The sequence below is a fragment of the Ranitomeya imitator genome, chromosome 5, assembly GCF_032444005.1.
Source record: "Ranitomeya imitator isolate aRanImi1 chromosome 5, aRanImi1.pri, whole genome shotgun sequence".
NCBI classification, from domain to species: Eukaryota; Metazoa; Chordata; class Amphibia; order Anura; family Dendrobatidae; genus Ranitomeya; species Ranitomeya imitator.
Window position 1 is genome coordinate 333,542,307 of NC_091286.1, and position 23,462 is coordinate 333,565,768.

General features: G+C 42.4%; 1 protein-coding gene across 1 annotated transcript in view; it reads left to right on the plus strand.

Annotated features, from left to right (window-relative positions):
• The window catches only part of RNGTT (RNA guanylyltransferase and 5'-phosphatase), a 576,238-nt gene that overhangs the window by 338,027 nt on the left and 214,749 nt on the right, over positions 1–23,462 (plus strand). The window contains exon 12 of the mRNA XM_069726381.1: positions 4,273–4,341. Coding sequence (XP_069582482.1) covers positions 4,273–4,341 — 69 coding nt within the window. The remainder of the gene's footprint in view (positions 1–4,272; positions 4,342–23,462) is intronic.

Genomic DNA, 23,462 nt, shown 5'->3' on the forward strand with positions numbered 1-23,462 from the left:
GTGTGGAAAAAAAATATTGCAGTTGACATCAAAACTGCATGTGTATCTCAGCTATAAATTAGTTATCCAGCCTCATAAATAAAGCTGGTTTTATGCTTGTGAATTGCAATAAGATTCATGATAATACTACCACGGGAATAGAGAAAGCTGCCCTGATCACAAGATATATCGTGGGCAGTCCTGGGCCCTAGCCACTTCTGGCTATAACACTGGAGAGAGTGTAGTTTATGAAAAATACTGGCTGACTGCTTCATTTAAATAGCTTGGAAATCCTTCAGTTTTATTGCTGATGCAGAGACACAGAAAGGAGCTATCTATCTACTGAGATCAGCAGTCGCCAGGCCCTCTTCAAAACATGACTGGTAAGGCTTCTTTCACACATCAGTTTTTTAGAATCAGTCACAATCCGTTAAAGTGTTGAAAAGACGGATGCAGATTGTAAAAAACTGATGCACTGGAGCCGTTTTTTTTTACGGATCTGTCGAAGCAGCTGCCGCAGGAAGGGAACAGAATTCTGGAGAGAGAGAGAGAAAGAAAGAGAGAGAGAGAGATTCCCTGAATGGAAAAATAGGTTAAATTAAAGGAATAGAAATTCTTCCAGGCATGCTCAGTTTCAAAAAACGGAATCAGTCGCTGGATTCCATCTTTTGACAGACAGTGACGGTTCCTACGCCCATAAGCTTCCGTTCTAGCCAACGACAGACGCCGCTGGATCCGTCACTGGCCGACTTTTCGATGCAGACAAAAAACGTTTCTTTGTACGTCTTCTCCAGATGACGGATAAACAACTTCCGACGGATCCAGCGCACGACAGTTGAAACGTGAGGCCATCCGTCGTAATCCGTTTCTAATACAAGTCTATGAGAAAAAGACGGATCCAGCGGACAAATTCGCTGGATCCATTGTTTTCACAAAACTATGGATTTTGACGGAAACAAAAAGACTGAAGTGTTAGGGTCCTTAAGTAGCAACATAAGAAGCTCCCTCTGTGTTGAGCCCAATAGAAGCTCCCTCTGTGTTGAGCCCAATAGAAGCTCCCTCTGTGTTGAGCTCAAGTATATTAGGAAGTTATATATGTTTGCACAACTATACAAATAATAACCCATACCCCCAAAAAAATATATATACAGTGTATTTTCAACCTGAGCAACTGCTTTTTAGTTATTTCAAAACCATTCAATGAAAGTCATATTCACGGAAAAACTATTTCTTACTCCAAAGGTTTAATGTAGACAAATGTAGGTGATTCTCACAAAATTAAAATATCATTAAAAAGTTAATTTAATTTCAGTTCTTCAATACAAAAAGTGAAACTCAAATATTTCATAGTCATTACAAACAGAGTGATTTATTTCCATTGTTTATTTCTGTTAATGTTGATGATTATGACTCGTAGCCAATGAAAACCCAAAAGTCATTATCTCAGTAAATTAGAATAATTAACAAAAAAAACGCCTGCAAAGGCTTCCTAAGCTTTTGAAAAGGTCCCGTAGTCTGTTTCAGTAGGCTCCACAATCATGGGGAAGACTGCTGACGTGACAGATGTCCAGAATTCAGTAAGTGACACACTCCACAAGGAGGGTAAGCCACAAAAGATCATTGCTAAAGAAGCTGACTGTTGTGAATTCAGCTTTTGGGCTCCCTCCGGTGGTTGTAGAGGGTAATGCAGTTGTGCCTGGACTGCAGGAGTGGACAGGTGTATCTACTAATTGCAAAACTGACTGGGGTATATAGCTTTGCTGGATCCTTTAGTCAGTGCCAGTTGTCCATTGTTCTTGAAGGATTCACTTCCCTGCTGGTCTCTCCATTTTGCTGTGTTTTTCTACAAAGATAAGTCCTGGCTTTGTTTTTGCTGTCCACCTGCAGTGGACCTTATAGTTCTGTGCATTTTCATGTTTTTGTCTTGTCCAGCTTGGTCTGTGAAGGATTTTTTTTGCAGCCTAGCTATTTCTCTGGAGATACAGATATACCCTCCATGTCTTTAGTCAGATGTGGTGATCCGTATTTTCTGCGGTGGATATTTTCTAGTGTTTTTATAGTGACCGCATAGTACTCTGTTCTATTCTTTCCTTTTAGCTAGTATGGCCTCCTATGCTAAAATCTGATTTCATATCTGCGTATGTTATTTCCCTCTCCTCTCACAGTCAATATTTGTGGGGGGCTATCTATCCTTTGGGGATTTTCTCGGAGGCAAGATAGGTTTCCTGTTTCTGTCTTTAGGGGTAGTTAGATCTTTGGCTGTGCCGAGGGGTCTAGGGAGTGTTAGGTACCCCCCACGGCTACTTCTAGTTGCACTGCTAGGTTCAGGGCTTGCGGTCAGTACAGGGACCACCTTCTCCAGAGTACGTCTCATGCTGCTCCAAGGCCACCAGATCATAACAGCTGGCTGTTGACGGAGTGCTGTATCCAAGCATATTAATGGAAAGTTGAGTGGAATGAAAAAGTGTTGTAGAAAAAGGTGCACAAGCAACCGGGATAACCGCAGCCTTGAAAGGATTGTTAAGAAAAGGCCATTCAAAACTTTGGGGGAGATTCACAAGGAGTGGACTGCTGCTGGATTCATTGCTTCAAGAGCCGCTGCACACGGACGTATCCAGGACATGGTCTACAAGTGTCACATTCCTTGTGTCAGGCCACTCATGACCAGTAGACAATGCCAGAAGCATCTTACCTGGGCAAAGGAGAAAAAGAACTGGACTGTTGCTCATTAGTCAAAGGTGTTGTTTTCAGATGAAAGTAAATTTTGGATTTCAAGGTCCCAGAGTCTGGAGGAAAAGTGGAGAGGCACACAATCCAAACTGCTTGAGGTCTAGTGTGCAGTTCCACAATCAGTGATGGTTTGGGGAGCCATGTCATTTGCTTGTGTAGGCATCACAAGTGTGTCAGAGACTGCAGACTGTCGCACTGTATCTGACTGCAGAAGGTCTCAGCAGTTTGCTTTGCAGACTTATTCCTCATCCTTCTGACCCTAGGACCCAGTGGCAACCTTCCCCCGGCTCTAGTTGTCATACCTGGACTGGGGTGTTTATGACTCCCAGCTTGCTCCTGGGAGTGGCCGGTGATATTTCAATTTCCCTGTTGAGGCTTGGAGCTATAGCAGTCGGCTTTCTTCCACTTTTGGGTTTGGAAGACACCTGTGTTTCTCTCTGAGTCTACTCATGCTAAGTGTTCTCTTTTGTTTGTGTATCCCTTCTGTCTTTAGTTGTAGTGAGGATTGACAAGTAACATCCTGTCCTTCCCTGTGTGGCTTACTGCTAGGGTCAGGCAAGGATTAGGTATCCTGCTCAGCGATGGGTGCATAACCTATATAGGGTCGTTAGGGCAGACAGAGTGACGTTGGATCTGCCTAGGGGTCTTCACTCCCCCTTCCCTAGTATTAGGTTCCCTTACCCTTATCCATTTGTGTTGCACTTAGTATTTCCTACACTGTGCGTGACAGGAAGTCCACTGTGTTTTATCAAGACCAAAGTCAGCGTAGCCATCTACCAGGAAATTGTTAGAGCACTTTATGCTTCCCTCTGCCGACACACTTTTTGGAGATGGAAATTTCATTCTTGAGCAGGACTTAGCACCTGTCCACACTGCCAAAAGTACCAATGCCTGATTTAAAAACAGCAGTATCACTGTACTTGATTAGCCAGCAAAGTCGCCTGACCTTAACCTCATAGAGAATCTATGGGTTATTGTCAAGAGGAAGATGAGAGACACCAGACCCAACAATGCAGACGAGCTGAAGGCTGCTATCAAATTAACCTGGGCTTCCATAACACCCCAGCAGTGCCACAGGCTGATAGCGTCCATGCCACACTGCATTGATTCAGTAATTAATGCAAAAGGAGCTTCGACCAAGTATTGAGTGTATTTATTGAACATACATTTCAGTAGGCCAATATTTTAGATTTTAAAATCATTTTTCAAGCTGGTGTTAACAAAGTATTCTAATTTGCTGAGAGAATGAATTTTGGGTTTTCATTAGCTGTAAGTCATAATCATCAACATTAACAGAAATAAACACTTGAAATAGATTAGTTTGTTTGTATTGACTCTATGTAATGAGTTTCACTTTTTGTATTGAATAACTGAAATAAATTAACTTTTTGATGATACCCTAGTTTTCTGAGAAGCACCTGTAAGAATCGTAACTGAAAGATGTGTGAGAAAAGGTGAACGTAGCTGCATAACAAAAGTACTCAAGCTTATATTTAAATAAATGTTGCGTTTCACTTATACAGTTTTTTCTTCTTCTAATATTATGATTTTTATGATTGACAGCTGCTTGAAGGAAGCTTTGCTAGAGAGGTCAGCCATGAAGTTGATGGACTCATCTTTCAACCAACTGGGGTAAGTTCAGTCTGGCACTGTAACGTCTTACAGTAGTGACATTGCATTATAATCTTCCCTACCCAGACATTAGTCTATAAAAATAAAATTATACTGGTGATTAAAGTTGAATAGCATTAATTCCAGGTTTATGTACAATGCAATAAGTTATGCAATTTTGTTCAATTCATTAAAGTTATTAAAAGGTATTTACGAAGTTTATAAGTTATTCATTATCTATAGGCTACAGGAGAACTTAATGGGACCCTCAATGGGAATGGAGCTCTGTAGAGGCCTATCTGAATGAAGTGGAGCACCTCCCTCCATTCATTCCAATAGAGAATGAGTGGGGTGGAAAAGAAGTGCGCATGCTTGACCTTTGCTCCATTTCAGACAGCGCTCGGGAGGCGCCCATTGTCAAGAGCATTGGGGCTCTCAGCTGTTGAAGTCTTCACTATCGATGAGCTATCCCTTATCTTATGGAAAGAGCTCACTTATATTCTGATGACTACGCTTTAAGAATTTAAATCATCCTATTGTCAATCTAGTTTGAATCACATATATTTCCTGTTGATAGACGTTGCTGTCAGAAGTGAAAGGCTTAATTTTTCATAAGTTATTATTGATGGCAATATTAATCCCTCTCTGCCATCCGATGTACTATACTGTCCATGTGACCCGGGCCTGTCTGACCATGGATGGTATAGTACGTGCCATGCACATGGGGGGTGCGTGGCCAGTCGCTGCCAGGTGTCAGCTGATTCTCACAGCTAACACCCGGCACTTGATATCCAACCTTACTGGAGCTGAGAGCTGAGGGTTCCAGCCCCCAGCCGTGAGTTTTGTCTGGCTGGTTATCAAAAATAGGGGGGAACCCATGACATTTTTTTTTTTAAATTACCGTATTTACAGCGCAGGAGCCGCATATGAATACTCCCATCCGCTGCTCCTGCTGTCACTGTTATTAGCAGCAGTAGGCTGATGGAAGTAAATAGTCCCATCAGCTGCCGCCTGTTGTCTCTTTTATTACTTAAATGTAACTCTCATCATTCTCCCTTGCTCGCGCCGATCACCGGAGGAGCAAGGAATAATGAGGAGAGCCATGATCAGCACCCGGCGCTGGGGAACAACGCTTACTGTAACGCTTCTTCCCCGGCGCTGATGCGTGACACATGGATGACATCCATGTGTGTTATGTGTATGCACGAATGTGGGATGTTTTATGTCCCTTACTGACATTAAAAAATGGACATGTCAGTGTGTTTTGCCCACGGTCGGTGGAAACACACTAACATATGCACAGACCCATTCACATGAATAGGCAAATAGCGCTCCGTTCCTCCCGAGTCGGCGCGCTGAATTTGCAGAATGGGCAAAACAAAAATTGGAACAGGACCCTCAGTTTCCAGAGTACATTATGTTCAGTGATGAGGCAAACTTTTTTGGGTGGGCCATTTATATAGATACACCTAAATAACATGGGAATGGTGACAGTTTTCTTGCGTAGGGTGTCTTGCATTGAAATCTGCTGCAATGACCCGGGTACTGCATTCCCCAGACATCAACACAATTTCTATCCGCTCCTCATGTGTTAACCTCTACAACATGTCAATGGCTGTAAACAAAGAGAAACTTGTAAATAACTCATGAAAGAATAAAGTTACGTTAAAACCAAGCACACCATTGTTTTTCTTGTGAATTTCTCAATAAGTTTGATGTCACATGACCCTCCTCCCATTGGAAAAAATAAAGTTAGATCCAAAATGGCCAACTTCAAAATGGCCGCCATGGTCACCACCCATCTTGAAAAGTTTTCCCCCTCCCATATACTAATGTGCCACAAACAGGACGTTGATATCACCAACCATTCCCGGTTTATTTAGGTGTATCCATATACATGACTCACCCTGTACATTTAGTAAGATGAAAAATTACTTTACTTTTACCTTAACCCCTTAATGACCGCCAATACGTCTTTTAACTGACCTTAGATATAAGAGAATAGTATCCCCATACAGATGACAATCCAGCATCTGTCGGTTGTACACTATAGCTGACAACTTGCTGCACCAGCCACGATCAGTATTTGCACCTTCTAAATCTGTTTAACCCCTTAGATGCTGCTGTCAATAGTGACTACATCATTATAAATGGTTAACAGAGTGTGGGGGCTTCTTCTTTATCCCAATTGGTGCCCTCAGATCATGATTTTGCGGTCCTGATGTTTGCCATGGCAATTCATGACCAAATAGTGGCCTTAGAGTCTGACGGCTGTAGTAATCTGTTTAGAAGTTAGAGACATTTAAGTGGTAAAAATACACATTTTCATTTCTGTCATACCACTTTGCATTAATTCCTGTAAAGCACCTGAAGGGTTAATAAACTACCTGACAGCAGTTTTCAATATGTTTAGGGGTGCTGTTTTTAAAATGGTATCACGTTTGGGGGTTTCCCAATATATGGGACCCCTAAAGTCACTTCAAACATGGATAAGTCCCTAAAAAAATTAATTTTGTAAATTTCTTTGAAAAAATGAAAAATTGCTGCTACATTTTTAAACCTCCTAAAATGCTAACAAAATAAAATAACATTTTACAAATGGTGCTGATGTAAAGCAGACATGTGGGAAATGTTATTTATTAATGGTTTGCTGTGGTATGACTATCTGGATTAAAGGGATAATCATTCAAATTTAGAAAATTGCTAATTTTTTAACATTTTTCTCAAATTTTTGATTTTTTGTATAAATAAATACAAAAAATGTTGAACTAAATTTACCATTATCATAAAGTAGAATGTGTCACGAAAAAACAATCTCAAAATCACTGGGATTTGTTGAAGCGTTGCAGAGTTATTACCACATAAAGTGACACTGGTCAGATTTCAAAAATTTGGCTCGGTCACTAAGGGGTTAAGCCATTTTGCAGTGTGTCACCAGTATAAATTTTGCCAAGCATTACTTTATTTAATTGTTCCTTCCTATCCCAAAATTCATGGATTCCTTCTTGTCACTAAGGTCTAATGATAGTGACCCTCTGGAATCCTAAACTGTGTGTCTTTGTTTTTTGAAAAGGGGCCACCATCTCTGTCACCCATACCTGTATAATGCATTTTTCCACTGACGTTTTTCATAATGGAGGCAGAAACGCCTATCACAATTACTGAGTATGATTATACAGCTGTTAGATGTCTGACTCATCAATATCCTTGACTATTTATGACATATTAGCTTTTTTTTACCTCTATATAAATTTTGTCTGAAGAACATCGCCCTATGTTAATAAGGGACTATGCGGCCTGAATCCTGATGCTTTGTGAGGACAGCGATTAGATTAACAGTCATTCTTCCTTTTACAGTTTTTTCTTCCCATTTCAACGCACCAGTAGATCTCACCTGCTTATCTCTTGGCAGTTTCACGCCCTCATGACTTCTCTCTTCAAAGTTCTTTTCAATTTTCCTACACGGTACTTGTCCGCTATCGGTCGTGCCCGCCGATATTTAGCCTTAGATGACGTTTTATAAGCAACCCGACTCTTGGGAAACCGAGTCCCCCATGCCGAGGGCCGCTACCGGCCTACTACCGTCTGCAACCGGCCTACCACTGTCTGCAAGTACACGGATCCCACCCATTTACCTCTTGGGAGTTTCACGCTCGCTTGAACTCTCTTTTAAAAGTAGTTTTCACATTCCCCTCATTACGCTTGTCCGCTATCGCTCATTCTTCCCATTTCAACGCGCCAGTAAATAGGCGCTGATCGACTTAGGTAATGTCATTCAGCCTTTGTTCATAAGTGTTTTTTTTCCTACACTATCTGAGTGCTGTATGATGTAGTGGCAGAGACCTTGATTCTAGTGATGTCACTTTACTGATTTCTGCAGTTTTGATAAAATAGCTACTTTATTATGCTTCAGATCGATTAAGCAGTTCTCTTAACTTCATCCACACTACCCATTGGCAGTTTTTTGTGTATTTTGTGCATAGGCAGAAAACAGCCAATCAGTGGTGAAGCGGAGTTATGCAGAGCTCATGATTATGGCAGACTACATGGCAGCTGTTTTGCTAGTCCTTTAGTGATAATCTGCTGATAAAACAGTGGTTTTATGAAAACTACCGTAAGCAACCTAGTGAGTGATACATTGCTGGAATCAGTCTCTGTCTCTACATTATGTAAAAAAAAGTGGCAAAAAACTGCTGACAGATTCTTTTTAAACTACAGATTCTAAAACCACCAGTGTGAAAAAGAAGATTGTCATGGAAGTGCCACACATATAGGTGATGGTGTCTTGGTAAGAGAGACCCAGAAGAGTCGAATTATTTGCATCAGTGAAGTCCTCCTATGTCAGCTAGATATTACAATGCTATTATCCTGATAGAATGCTGCTATGCATGGATGCCATTATAAAATAAAGCACACAGGCACACAGATTTTAAACATTCAAACAGATTAAGAATTTGTGGTTCTTCATGTAAATTGAGATGGCAAGACTGAAGAAGGAAATGTTTGACACCCTGTTGAGGTGCTAGAGTTGGAATCGCAGGGTTCCAGGGCTGTGTGGTTGTCACAGGATCGTACCTATCTTGTTATTTCTGAAAAAGGATTGGAAAAATGCCATAATAAAAGTGGCAGATGCAGTTGTGCTCAAAAGTTTACATACCCCGGCAGAATTTTTGCTTTCTTGTCCTGTCTTCAGAGAATATGAATAAGACCAAAACTTTTTCTCCAGTCATGGTTAGTGGTTGGGTGAAGCCATTTATTGTCAAACTACTGTGCTTTCTCCTTTTAAATCATAATGACAACCCAAAACATCCAAATGACCCTGATCAAAGTTTGCATACCCTGGTGATTTTGGCCTGATAACATGCACAGAAGTTGACATAAATTAGTTTGCATGGCTGCTAAAGGAAACATCCTCACCTTGTGACCTGTGCTTATAATCCGTGTGTGTGCATAAAAGCTGAGTGAGTTTCTGGTGTCTAGACAGACTCTTGCATCTTTCATCCAGCCACTGAGGCTTCTGGATTGTGAGTCATGGGGAAAGGAAAAGAATTGTCAGTGGATCTTAGGCCGGTTTCACACTAGCGTTTTGAGGAGCTGCGGACTTCCTCCATAAAGCCCCACCCTCGGCCGCACCTCCGCTGCTAGCTCTGCCTACTTTTGCATGGGGCCTGTGTACCTATCTTTAACATTAGGTACGCAGGTCGTGTGGCTGTAGGCGGATGCTTCCGCATGCGTCATTTTGACGATGCGGAGAAAAAAAGAAATTGCAACAGCTGCGTCCTACGCTGGTCGCCGCATCATAGTTACATAGTTATTAAGGTTGAAGGAAGACTATATGTCCATCTAGTTCAACCCATAGCCTAACCTAACATGCCCTAACATGTTGATCCAGAGGAAGGCAAAAAAAACCCATGTGCAAAGAGTAAGCTCCACATTGGGGAAAAAAATTCCTTCCCGACTCCACATACGGCAATCAGACTAGTTCCCTGGATCAACGCCCTATCAAGGAATCTAGTGTATATACCCTGTAACATTATACTTTTCCAGAAAGGTATCCAGTCCCCTCTTAAATTTAAGTAATGAATCACTCATTACAACATCACACGGCAGAGAGTTCCATAGTCTCACTGCTCTTACAGTAAAGAATCCGTGTCTGTTATTATGCTTAAACCTTTTTTCCTCCAACCGCAGAGGATGCCCCCTTGTCCCTGTTTCAGGTCTATGATTAAAAAGATCATCAGAAAGGTCTTTGTACTGTCCCCTCATATATTTATACATTAAAATGAGATCACCCCTTAGTCTTCGTTTTTCCAAACTAAATAGCCCCAAGTGTAATAACCTATCTTGGTATTGCAGACCCCCCAGTCCTCTAATAACCTTGGTCGCTCTTCTCTGCACCCGCTCCAGTTCAGCTATGTCTTTCTTATACACCGGAGACCAGAACTGTGCACAGTATTCTAAGTGTGGTCGAACTAGTGACTTGTATAGAGGTAAAATTATATTCTCCTCATGAGCATCTATGCCTCTTTTAATGCATCCCATTATTTTATTTGCCTTTGTAGCAGCTGCCTGACACTGGCCACTGAATTTAAGTTTGTCATCCACCCATACACCCAGGTCTTTTTCATTGACGGTTTTGCCCAGAGTTTTAGAATTAAGCACATAATTATACATCTTATTACTTCTACCCAAGTGCATGACCTTACATTTATCCCCATTAAAGCTCATTTGCCATTTATCAGCCCAAGCTTCTAGTTTACATAAATCATCCTGTAATATAAAATTGTCCTCCTCTGTATTGATTACCCTGCAGAGTTTAGTGTCATCTGCAAATATTGAAATTCTACTCTGAATGCCCCCTACAAGGTCATTAATAAATATGTTAAAAAGAAGAGGGCCCAATACTGACCCCTGTGGTACCCCACTGCTAACCGCTACCCAGTCCGAGTGTGCTCCATTAATAACCACCCTTTGTTTCCTATCCCTGAGCCAGCTCTCAACCCACTTGCACATATTTTCCCCTATCCCCATTATTCTCATTTTATGTATCAACCTTTTGTGTGGCACCGTATCAAAAGCTTTTGAAAAGTCCATATACACTACATCCACTGGGTTCCCTTGGTCCAATCCGGAACTTACCTCTTCATAGAAACTGATCAAATTAGTCTGACATGAACGGTCCCTAGTAAACCCGTGCTGATACTGGGTCATGAGGTTATTCCTCTTCAGATACTCCAGTATAGCGTCCCTTAGAATGCCCTCCAGGATTTTACCCACAGTAGAGGTTAAGCTTACTGGCCTATAGTTTCCGAGTTCAGTTTTTGTTCCCTTTTTGAATATTGGCACCACATTTGCTATACGCCAGTCCTGTGGCACAGACCCTGTTATTATGGAGTCTTTAAAGATTAAAAATAATGGTCTATCAATGACTGTACTTAATTCCTGCAGTACTCGAGGGTGTATCCCATCCGGGCCCGGAGATTTGTCAATTTTAGTGATTTTTAGACGCTGCCGCACTTCCTGCTGGGTTAAGCAGGTGACATTTAATTGGGAATTTTTATCACTAGACATTTTGTCTGCCATGGGATTTTCTTGTGTAAATACTGATGAAAAAAAGTCATTTAGCATATTGGCTTTTTCCTCATCCTCATCCACCATCTCACCCAGACTATTTTTAAGGGGGCCAACACTATCATTTTTTAGTTTCTTACTATTTATGTAGTTAAAGAATATTTTAGGATTATTTTTACTCTCTCTGGCAATGAGTCTCTGTTCCCCAATCTATTTCAGGGTAGTTGAAGTCCCCCATAATAATGACTTCTCCTTGAGTCGCAGCTTCATCTATTTGCTTTACGAGGATATTCTCCATTGCTTCCATTATTTTTGGAGATTTATAACAAACCCCTATCAGTAATTTATTATTTTTTCCCCCTCCCCTTATCTCCACCCACAGGGATTCTACATTTTCATTAAATTCACCTATATTATCGATGGGTTTTAAGGATGATTTTACATATAGACACACCCCTCCCCCTCGCTTATCTGTACGGTCATTTCTGAACAGGCTATAGCCCTGCAAGTTTACAGCCCAGTCATGGCTCTCATCCAGCCATGTTTCAGATATCCCCACCATGTCATAATTATGCTCCAACAACATTAGTTCTAATTCGTCCATTTTGTTGGCGAGGCTTCTGGCATTAGTATACATGCACTTTATGTTCCTCTCTGTACTTCTATTTCTTATATTGTTAACTGTTCTGACCCCACCCCCCATGCCACCGCCACCCCCAACTTCCTTATTTGTGCCCAGGTCTCTGTCTGCACTATCTTCCCCTCCTATAAAATGAATACCCTCCCCCCAATTCCTAGTTTAAACACTCCTCCAACCTTCTAGCCATTTTCTCCCCCAGCACAGCTGCACCCTCCCCATTGAGGTGCAGCCCGTCCCTAGCGTAGAGCCTGTAGCCAACTGAGAAGTCGGCCCAGTTCTGCAGGAACCCAAACCCCTCTTTCCTACACCAATTCTTGAGCCACTTATTAACCTCCCTAATCTCCCGTTGCCTCTCTATGCGTGGCACGTGGTACCGGCAGTATTTCGGAAAATACCACGTTGGAGGTCCTTGCTTTCAGCTTGCAGCCTAATTCCCTGAAATCATCTTTAAGGACCTTCCACCTACCTCTAACTTTGTCATTAGTGCCAATGTGCACCATGACCGCTGGGTCCTCACCAGCCCCTCCCAATAATCTGTCCACCCGATCAGCGATGTGTCGGACTCGAGCGCCAGGTAGGCAGCACACCATTCGACGATCCCTGTCTTTGTGACAGATTGCCCTATCTGTTCCCCTAATAATTGAGTCGCCCACTACCAGCACCTGTCTGGCCTGCCCTGCTCTCCTATTTCCCTCCTTACTGGAGCAGTCACTCCTCCGGCTTTCAGAGGACATGCCTGGCTGCAGCAGTGCTACCCCTGTACTGGCACCCCCCTCATCTGCCAACTTAGCAAACTTATTGGGGTGTTCCAGATCAGGACTAGCCTCCCTGGCACTCTTCCCTCCAGCCCGCTTCCTAACTGTCACCCAGCTTGCTACTTCATTGTCCTGCAGCTCCATTCCACCATCCCCCCCCTCATCTGTCCCATTGAGCGTCTGCTCCGTGAGCAGAAGACTCCTCTCCATGTTGTCTATGGATCTCAGTGTTGCCAGCTGCACATTTAGAGTCAGAATCTGGGTTTCCAAATGCACAACGTGCTCACATCTCGCACAGCAGTATGCACCCTCGATCGGCTGCTCAAGGACTGCATACATGTGGCAAGATGTGCACTGGATGGCATTAACAAGAGTGGAGCACATTTCCTAATGGGGATTGCACCAGACAGAACAGTTCAATAAAAAAAAAAAATAAATACAAAGTATTAATAAAAATCAGACAGCAATTCAGTAATTCCTCCCCTGAAAACTCCCTGACTCCAAAGTCACTGAATCACAAGTCACACTTACCGCCGTCCACACTTACGCACGCTCTGGTCACACTCAGCTCGCTCACACTCGCTCTGTTGAAGATTTATAGATTTTTTTTTTCTCTAGTTCCCCTCAACAGCAATCAACCTTGCTGTTCAAATGCACTTCCAAAAAGGACTTGAGCCCCAAACAGCTGCCCCTTATAAACCCTTAACTATGAGCCCCCACCCTAAGTTAACCCTTATGAATATAGCTACCCCCAATTCAGCAACTCACACCAATTCACACAGGTATTTGTTAAAGGCTTTCCAAATACCTCTTCACTGAATCACAAGTCACACTTACCGCCGTCCACACTTACGCTCTGGTCACACTCAGCTCGCTCACACTCGCTCTGCTGAAGATTTATAGAGATTTTTTTTTTTTTCCTAGTTCCCCTCAACAGCAATCAACCTTGCTGTTCAAATGCACTTCCAAAAAACGTCAAAACAACGCATGCGGAAGCATCCGAATACAGCCGCACGACCTACGTACCTAATGTTAAAGATAGGTACGCAGGCCGCATGCAGACGTAGGTGGAGCTAGCGGTGGAGGTGCGGTCGAGGGCGGGGCTTCACAGAGGAAGTCTGCAGCTCCTCAAAACGCTAATGTGAAACCGGCCTTAAATGGATGATTTAAAAAGTGAAAGCACAGTAGTTTGACAATAATTGGCTTCACCCAACCACTAACTATGAGGGGAGAAAACGTTTTGGTCTCATCATTCATATTCTTTGAAAAAATGACAAGAAAGCAAAAATTCTCCCAGGGTATGTAAACTTTTGAGCACAACTTAACTACATTTTAATTTGTAGATGACAGCACATTCATAATTATGCACATCTATCAATCCATGAGTTTAAGTAGACTTTTCTCTATTCCTTCATAGCACTATATATGTGGCTGAAGTTTGACAAAGCATATGCCATTATCCTATTAACTTGTCTCATCAAGTCAGCCATGTCAAAAACAAGTCATTTATTTTGATGACTGTCATATCTTTTTTTACTTTACTGAACCACTCCTGCTTCTTTATATTCACTTCTTCTGTATATCTCGAATTAAACTGTGTGAACCATGCTGCATATTCATGAGGTACATGATCTAAATATTTCATACAAACTTCAAAAAAAGATATGAAACTAACCATAACATCTAAAACATTGGGTGAATAAGAAAGCAACTGCAGTAGCTAAGAAGGCTTGTTCCCAATAATTGTGTACGATTAGTTCATTTTTCTGGGAGGGCACATGTCAGTTTATTTTTTTTTTTTACAGTGAATGTGACCACCCAGGTATTGTGGTGTAAATTGCAACCTGTGAAGGATATTGATAGCACATTACAATGTTATATTTAATTTGCACTGTCAGACATTGGTACCCATCTGTATATCCAGTCTTGCGTGCTTTGTATGAGATTTCAATAATTATATCATTTTTTTGAAGACTTTATGAACATTCTGTAAGCCTTAAAGGGATTGTCTGGTCTAAAATGGTTAAGTTTGAAGTCACACTGTGTGACTGCAGACTTATGAATCCCCTCAGCATGCGCACTGTGCCCTGTGCGGATTTATCGGTTTCTGAGCCGTGACCGGAGGGTATATATGAATTATATAGTATGTAGTTTTTCATACTCCGTGCCAGAGCCCATCTAGTGGGTAAGGCCTCGCTCCAAAACTCTATAGAGCGAGGCCATACCCACTAGTCAGCCACGCCCACTATATGGCTATGTCACTAATCGGGGTGCAGCCTCGCTCAATCATCGAATACTACTCGCCACTAGTGCCTTTAATGGGTGGATTGAAGCCATATTATCAATTATGTATGTTCAGCTTTAAAATCTTTTTGAATTGGTGATTTTCACCAATGTCATTATGAGCTCTGTGGTAGTGTCCTTCAACCTCTCCAACAAAAGTCCCATACCCAAAAGAAAACCTTAGGAATTGCATTTTATGAAAACCTTACAAATAGCACTTTCTGAATTTTATGAAAACCTTACAAATGGCACTTTCTGAATTTTGTACTTTTTTATTATAGGACTATTTCTAGTGGTGCATCTCCACAAGATTCCTCTGGGCTACAAGTCTGCAGTTTCTTTTTGTGTGACTGCAGACTTGTGAATCTTCACATTGTGCGCACTGCGTGCTGTGAGGATTCAGCCACATTACGACTAGACACTGTTAGGCCACAGTCAATACACTTGCATTGAACAAGTTTGTGGCAATCTAGTCGGCACGTGGCTGCATTTATGCAAATCACATACTTGCGTCAAATGCCCGACGCTCCCTGCACCAGAGAAGCCTCACAGCGTACAGTGCATTTGATGTGAGGATTCACAATTCCGCATTCACATAAAGTGACTACAGACAATCCCATTAACAAGTTCAAGCTTCCATGGCTACTTTTTATATGGATGTTCAGTAGCTTCCTATGTTTTGGATATCAATTTAAATTCAGTGATGACATAGTTCCATGTAAACTTTCCATTCATTATTTGCAAACAGTTCTCCAAGTAGATGAGCTGTACAAAAATGCAGTAAGGCAATGGAGAGATGTAGCCACTTACAATATCTCATTAATTAATATCTTTTATGCCTTACCACACAACATAACTTCTATCATGAATGCCTGCAGCTGTTTTTGTTATTTTTGGGATCTTCTTTTTTAGCTATTTTTTGCTGCTGTTAACAATTTTGCATTTTTCAAAGCAGATTATTTTAATTGCAGTCGTAACTCCAATTATCGCTTGCGTTTTCACTTCTTCTCTTTGTTCAATAGCCGTAATTGATTCTATTCAAGTTTTAAATTTATCTATTTTTGTGCTGAATGTAATTGACATAGCGTAATATTTCATACTCTCAGCATAATTGAAACCCATGTTATCCTGTTTAGTTGTGGTATACCCAGTCTTCGCTACCCTCTTAAAGTGTTCATTCCTGTACTGACTGTGTCAAAGGTTGACATATGTTTGTACTGCCAAATTTTTCTGTCTCTGTGATTTTGAAGGTGCCTTTTAAACCAGTAATGTTATGTCCATAATGCTGTGATCAGGGATACTGTGATCAGGGATCCAACCCTATGAATAGCGACAAACCACTTTGTGGCCTTAGAAAGACCTTTATGAATCAGGGTTGTCATCCAAGAACAATTGAAAACCAGTTTGAAAGAGCCACCAGAATATCAAGGAACCCTCTCCTACATTGCAAAACTGAACAAGAAAGCAACTGGCTGCCTCTACTAGTCACCTACAATCCAAATCTGGAGGAGCTGCATGGAAACTACAACCTTTATTACAAAAATATGCCCGATTACAATCCATATTTCCAGACCCCCCACTTATGTGTGTTAAGCATCCACCAAAATCTAATAAGCACCATTATCGGAGCTACCGCCTCACCAACACCGGAGCTGCTGCAACCCTCAACCTATTGTCTATAGGGTCCTCGCCCCTCTGTATCAGTCCGTCATTGTTAGCTTTGTTTGCTGCAAGTGATATCTGTAATTTGTATGTAACCCCTTCTCATGTACAGCACCATGGAATCAATGGTGCTATATAAATAAATAATAATCATTGTCAGAAGCTCCCTGTCTTCTCCAACAGCTACAAGAACCTTTCCTTGCAACCCAAAAAATATAAAACCTGTCAATTTATAATGACCAAGAGCAAGGTAAAGATCCCCAACTCACACAAGAACTACAAAATCCCAGGTACTTCCAGCTGCATTACATCTAATTAAGTGTACTTAATTATAAATACCAAATGTCCAACTGTAGTCTATATGTAGGGGAGACAGGGCAAAAGCTTTAGAAAAACTAAGTATTCTCATTGCCACCCAATTTAAGAATAGATCCGTGGCCAAACATTTTTTGTATCCCTGAGCACATCATCATAGACAAGAAATTACTTTTGTAATGCTTGATTTATGGCTGCTAGACTGCTTGAATACATGTGGGGATTCCCTAGCAACCAGGCAACCCCCACATGTACTCAGACTGGCTAGCAGCCATAAATTACGCAAAAAAACTAAATCTCAGAGCACTAACAAATACTCGGAGACCACCCGAGTGTGCTCGGGAAAACCAGAACAATGAGTATACTCGCTCATCACTATTCCTGTGTCCTGTTGTACATAAATATGTGACTCTTAAGATTTTGTGTTATTCTATGCCTGATAAAGAGACCTGAGTATTTATTTTACTCACTTATATAGCACCATTAATTGCGCAGCGCTTTACAGATAGTATCGACACTGTCGCCACTGGGGCTCACAATCTTGATTCCCTATCAGTATGTTTTTGGAGTTTGGGAGAATACCAGAGAATTCAGAGGAAACCCACGCAAACACGGAGAGAACATAAACTCCTTGCAGATGTTGTCCTTTGTGGGATTTGAACCCAGAACCCCAGTGCTGCAAGGCTGCAGTTCTAGCCACTGTGCCCCAAGTAAAATATCTGCTAGTTTTTCAAATGTGCCTAGAGGAATTGATGTTTTGTTGCTTTTAATCCCTTCACGACATGCATTGTACGTGTACGGCGCATGTAGTGTCCCTCCCCCCCTTTGATTTGGGCTCTGGCACTGAGCCCACATCTTTGCCTGCACATGTCAGCTGTATTGAACAGCTGACATGTCGCGATCCACCCGCGACTGTTAACCCGTTAAATGCCGCTGTCAAACTCTGACAGCAGCATTAACATGTGCTTTCGGCAATCGCTATGGAAAATCGCCCATCGGTGACCCCGTCACGTTGTTGCTGGTCACCGATGGGTTGGCATGACAGCCAGAGGTCTCCTGCAGACCTCTATGGTTCTCACTGCCGGATTGCTAGGAGCACCGCTCAGTGGTCGGTGCTCATAGCTTGTGAGTAATTCTGCTACATACAGGTGATCTAATCATCACTTGTATGTAGCAGAGCCGATCAGGTTATGGCAGCTTCTAGACTCCTATGGAGACTATTGAAGCATTCCAAAAGTTAAAAAAAAATGTTTTTAAAAGTATTTAAAAAGTACATCATTGGTTTCCCGTTGGCTATCTTCCTGAAGCTGGGGGCCACCTCCAGCAGCACGTGCACAGATTGGGATCTTGACCCAGCCGAGATCTCAGTCTGCACACGCGCTGCCTCCAGCCGCCATTTTCCTCATTCTGTGGGCTTCAGGGAAATTGCCGCCAGAGGCCACTCATGCACAGAATCTGCTCACGTGCTGCCTCCAACTTCAGGAAATTGGCCGCCGGGAAACCAGTGATGTATTCTGCTCTGCTCAACTGCGATACTGGGCCGTAGCATCGGCATACTTCTGCCACTGTCTGCCTGAGGCGCTTTTGCCGCCACAGACGGCTCCATCCAACTTACCTTGCTCTGCCGAACTGACGATACCGGCGGGCCCGCAGCATCGTACAGCTGGGATACCCCACCCAAGGCAAGCTGCATTGCCACACTTCTACCACCACCAGTCTCCTGAAGAAGGGACCATACCTTCTGTGACCCACTCCACTTCCACCAATCCCCAGGAAAGATACTTTAACCCCTTCATGACCTTGGGATTTTCCGTTTTTCCATGCTCGCTTTTTGCTCCCCTTCTTCCCAGAGCCATAACTTTATTTTTCCGTCAATATGGCCATGTGAGGGCTTATTTTTTGCGGGACGAGTTGTACTTTTGAACAACATAATTGGTTTTAGCATGTCGTGTACTAGAAAACGGGAAAAAAATTCCAAGTGCTGTGAAATTGCAAAAAAAGTGCAATCCCACACTTGTTTTTTGACTGGCTTTTTTACTAGGTTCTCCAAATGCTAAAACTGAACAGCCATTATGATTCTCCAGGTAATTATGAGTTCATAGACACCTAACATGTCTAGGTTCTCCTTTATCTAAGTGGTGAAAAAAAATTCCAAACTTTGCGAAAAAAAAAAAAAATTGCGCCATTTTTCGATACCCGTAGCGTCTCCATTTTTCATGATCTGGGGTCGGGTGAGGGCTTATTTTTTGCGTGCTGCGCTGGCATTTTTAATGATAGCATTTTGGTGCAGATACGTTCTTTTGATCACCCGTTATTGCATTTTAATGCAATGTTGCGGCGTCCAAAAAAATGTAATTCTGGCGTTTCAAATCTTTTTCTCGCTACGCCGTTTAGCGATCAGGTTAATCCTTTGTTTTATTTTATAGATTGGACGATTCTGAACGCGACAATAGCAAATATGTGTAGGTTTGATTTTTTTTTTATTGATTTATTTTGAATGGGGCGAAAGGGGGGTGATTTAACCCCTTTCTGACATCGGACGTACTATCCCGTCGAGGTGGGGTGGGCCCCTATGACCACGGACGGGATAGTACGTCCAGCGCGATCGGCGGCGCTCACGGGGGGAGCGCGGCCGGGTGTCAGCTGCCTATCGCAGCTGACATCCGGCACTATGTGCCAGGAGCGGTCACGGACAGCCCCCGGCACATTAACCCCTGGCACACCGCGATCAAAGATGATCGCGATGTGCCGGCGATGCAGGGAAGCATCACGCAGGGAGGGGGCTCCCTGCGGGCTTCCCTGAGCCCCCCGCAGCAACGCGATGTGATCGCGTTGCTGCGAGGGTCTTACCTCCCTCCCTGCTTGTTCCAGGCCCGGATCCAAGATGGCCGCGGATCCGGGTCCTGCAGGGAGTGAGGTGGCTTCACAGAGCCTGCTCAGAGCAGGCACTGTGAAGGCTGCAGCGCTGCATGTCAGATCAGTGATCTGACAGAGTGCTATGCACACTGTCAGATCACTGATCTGTGATGTCCCCCCCTGGGACAATGTAAAAAAGTAAAAAAAATTTTTTCAAAATGTGTAAAAAAAAATAAATAAAAAAAAATATTATTCCCCTAAATACATTTCTTTATCTAAATAAAAAAAAAAACAATAAAAGTACACATATTTAGTATCGCCGCGTCCGTAACAGCCCGACCTATAAAACTGGCCCACTAGTTAACCCCTTCAGTAAACACCGTAAGAAAAAAAAAAAAAAAAAAGAGGCAAAAAACAACGCTTTATTATAATTCCGCCGAACAAAAAGTGGAATAACACGCGATCAAAAAGACAGATATAAATAACCATGATACCGCTGAAAGCGTCATCTTGTCCCGCAAAAAACGAGACGCCATACAGCATCATCAGCAAAATAAAAAAAAAGTTATAGTCCTGAGAATAAAGCGATGCAAAAATAATTATTTTTTCTATTAAATAGTTTTTATCGTATAAAAGCGCCAAAACATAAAAAAAAAGATATAAATGAGGTGTCGCTGTAATCGTACTGACCCGAAGAATAAAACTGTTTTATCAATTTTACCAAACGCGGAACGGTATAAACGCCTCCCCCAAAAGAAATTCATGAATAGCTGGTTTTTGGTCATTCTGCCTCACAAAAATCGGAATAAAAAGCGATCAAAAAATGTAACGTGCCCGAAAATGTTACCAATAAAAACGTCAACTCGTCCCGCAAAAAACAAGACCTCACATGACTCTGTGAACCAAAATATGGAAAAATTATAGCTCTCAAAATGTGGTAACGCAAAAAATATTTTTTGCAATAGAAAGCGTCTTTCAGTGTGTGACGGCTGCCAATCATAAAAATCCGCTAAAAACACCGCTATAAATGTAAATCAAACCCCCCTTCATCACCCCCTTAGTTAGGGAAAAATTTAAAAAATGTTTTTATTTCCATTTTTCCATTAGGGTTAGGGTTAGGGCTAGGGTTAGGGCTAGGGTTAGGGTTATGGTTAGGGCTAGGGCTAGGGTTAAGGCTACAGTTAGGGTTGGGGCTAAAGTTAAGGTTAGGGTTTAGATTACATTTTCAGTTGGGAATAGGGTTGGGATTAGGGATAGGGGTGTGTCAGGGTTAGAGGTGTGGTTAGGGTTACTGTTGGGATTAGGGTTAGGGGTGTGTTTGGATTAGGGTTTCAGTTATAATTGGGGGGTTTCCACTGTTTAGGCACATCAGGGGCTCTCCAAACGCGACATGGCGTCCGATCTCAATTCCAGCCAATTCTGCGTTGAAAAAGTAAAACAGTGCTTCTTCCCTTCCGAGCTCTCCCGTGTGCCCAAACAGGGGTTTACCCCAACATATGGGGTATCAGTGTACTCAGGACAAATAGGACAACAACTTTTTGGGTCCAATTTCTCCTGTTACCCTTGGGAAAATACAAAACTGGGGGCTAAAAAATAATTTTTGTGGGAAAAAAAAGATTTTTTTATTTTCACGGCTCTACGTTATAAACTGTAGTGAAACACTTGGGGGTTCAAAGTTCTCACAACACATCTAGATAAGTTCCATGGGGGGTCTAGTTTCCAATATGGGGTCACTTGTGGGGGATTTCTACTGTTTAGGTACATTAGGGGTTCTGCAAACGCAATGTGACGCCTGCAGACCATTCCATCTAAGTCTGCATTCCAAATGGCACTCCTTCCCTTCCGAGCCCTCCCATGCGCCCAAACGGTGGTTCCCCCCAACATATGGGGTATCAGCGTACTCAGGACAAATTGGACAACAACTTTTGGGGTCAAATTTCTCCTCTTACCCTCGGGAAAATACAAAACTGGGGGCTAAAAAATTATTTTGGTGGGAAAGATTTTTTTTTTAATTTTCACGGCTCTGCATTACAAACTGTAGTGAAACACTTGGGGGTTCAAAGCTCACACAACACATCTAGATGAGTTCCTTAGGGGGGTCTAGTTTCCAAAATGGTGTCACTTGTGGGGGGTTTCTACTGTTTCGGTACATTAGGGGCTCTGCAAATGCAATGTGACACCTGCAGACCATTCCATCTAAGTCTGCATTCCAAATGGAGCTCCTTCCCTTCCGAGCCCTCCCATGCGCCCAAACAGTGGTTTCCCCCCTCATATGGGGTATCAGCGCACTCAGGACAAATTGGACAACAAATTTTGGGGTCCAATTTCTCCTGTTACCCTCGGGAAAATACAAAACTGGGGGCTAAAAAAATAATTTTTGTGGGAAAAATTTTTTGTTTTATTTTTACGGCTCTGCATTATAAACTTCTGTGAAGCACTTGGTGGGTCAAAGTGCTCACCACACCTCTAGATAAGTTCCTTAGGGGGTCTACTTTCCAAAATGGTGTCACTTGTGGGGGGTTTCAATGTTTAGGCACATCAGTGGCTCTCCAAACGCAACATGGCGTCCCATCTCAATTCCTGTCAATTTTGCATTGAAAAGTCAAACGGCGCTCCTTCCCTTCCGATCTCTCCCATCCGCCCAAACAGTGGTTTACCCGCACATATGGGGTATCGGCGTACTCAGGACAAATTGTACAACAACTTTTGGGGTCCAATTTCTTCTCTTACCCTTGGGAAAATAAAAAATTGGGGGCGAAAAGATAATTTCTGTGAAAAAATATGATTTTTTATTTTTACGGTTCTACATTATAAACTTCTGTGAAGCACTTGGTGGGTCAAAGTGCTCACCACACCTCTAGATAAGTTCCTTAGGGGGTCTACTTTCCAAAATGATGTCACTTGTGGGGGGTTTCAATGTTTAGGCACATCAGGGGCTCTCCAAACGAAACATGGCGTCCCATCTCAATTCCAGTCAATTTTGCATTGAAAAGTCAAATGGCGCTCCTTCGCTTCCGAGCTTTGCCATGCGCCCAAACAGTGGTTTACCCCCACATATGGGGTATCGGCGTACTCAGGACAAATTGTACAACAACTTTTGGGGTCCATTTTCTCCTGTTACCCTTGGTAAAATAAAACAAATTGGAGCTGAATTAAATTTTTTGTGAAAAAAAGTTAAATGTTCATTTTTATTTAAACATTCAAAAAATTCCTGTGAAACACCAGAAGGGTTAATAAACTTCTTGAATATGGTTTTGAGCACCTTGAGGGGTGTAGTTTTTAGAATGGTGTCACACTTGGGTATTTTCTATCATATAGACCCTGTCATGATCCCAATGGCAGGGGATCACAAAAGGACATGCACAAAAACAAAACAAGCTCTAGGGTGATGGAACCTGAGCTGACCGCGATTTTGAACCTAAACACACAACTAGCAGTAGCCGGGGAACATGCCTACGATGATTCCTAGACGTCTCGCGCCAGCCGAAGGATTAACTTCCCCTATTAGAAGAAACACAGACCTCACTTGCCTCCAGAGAAACACCCCACAGAAATAGCAG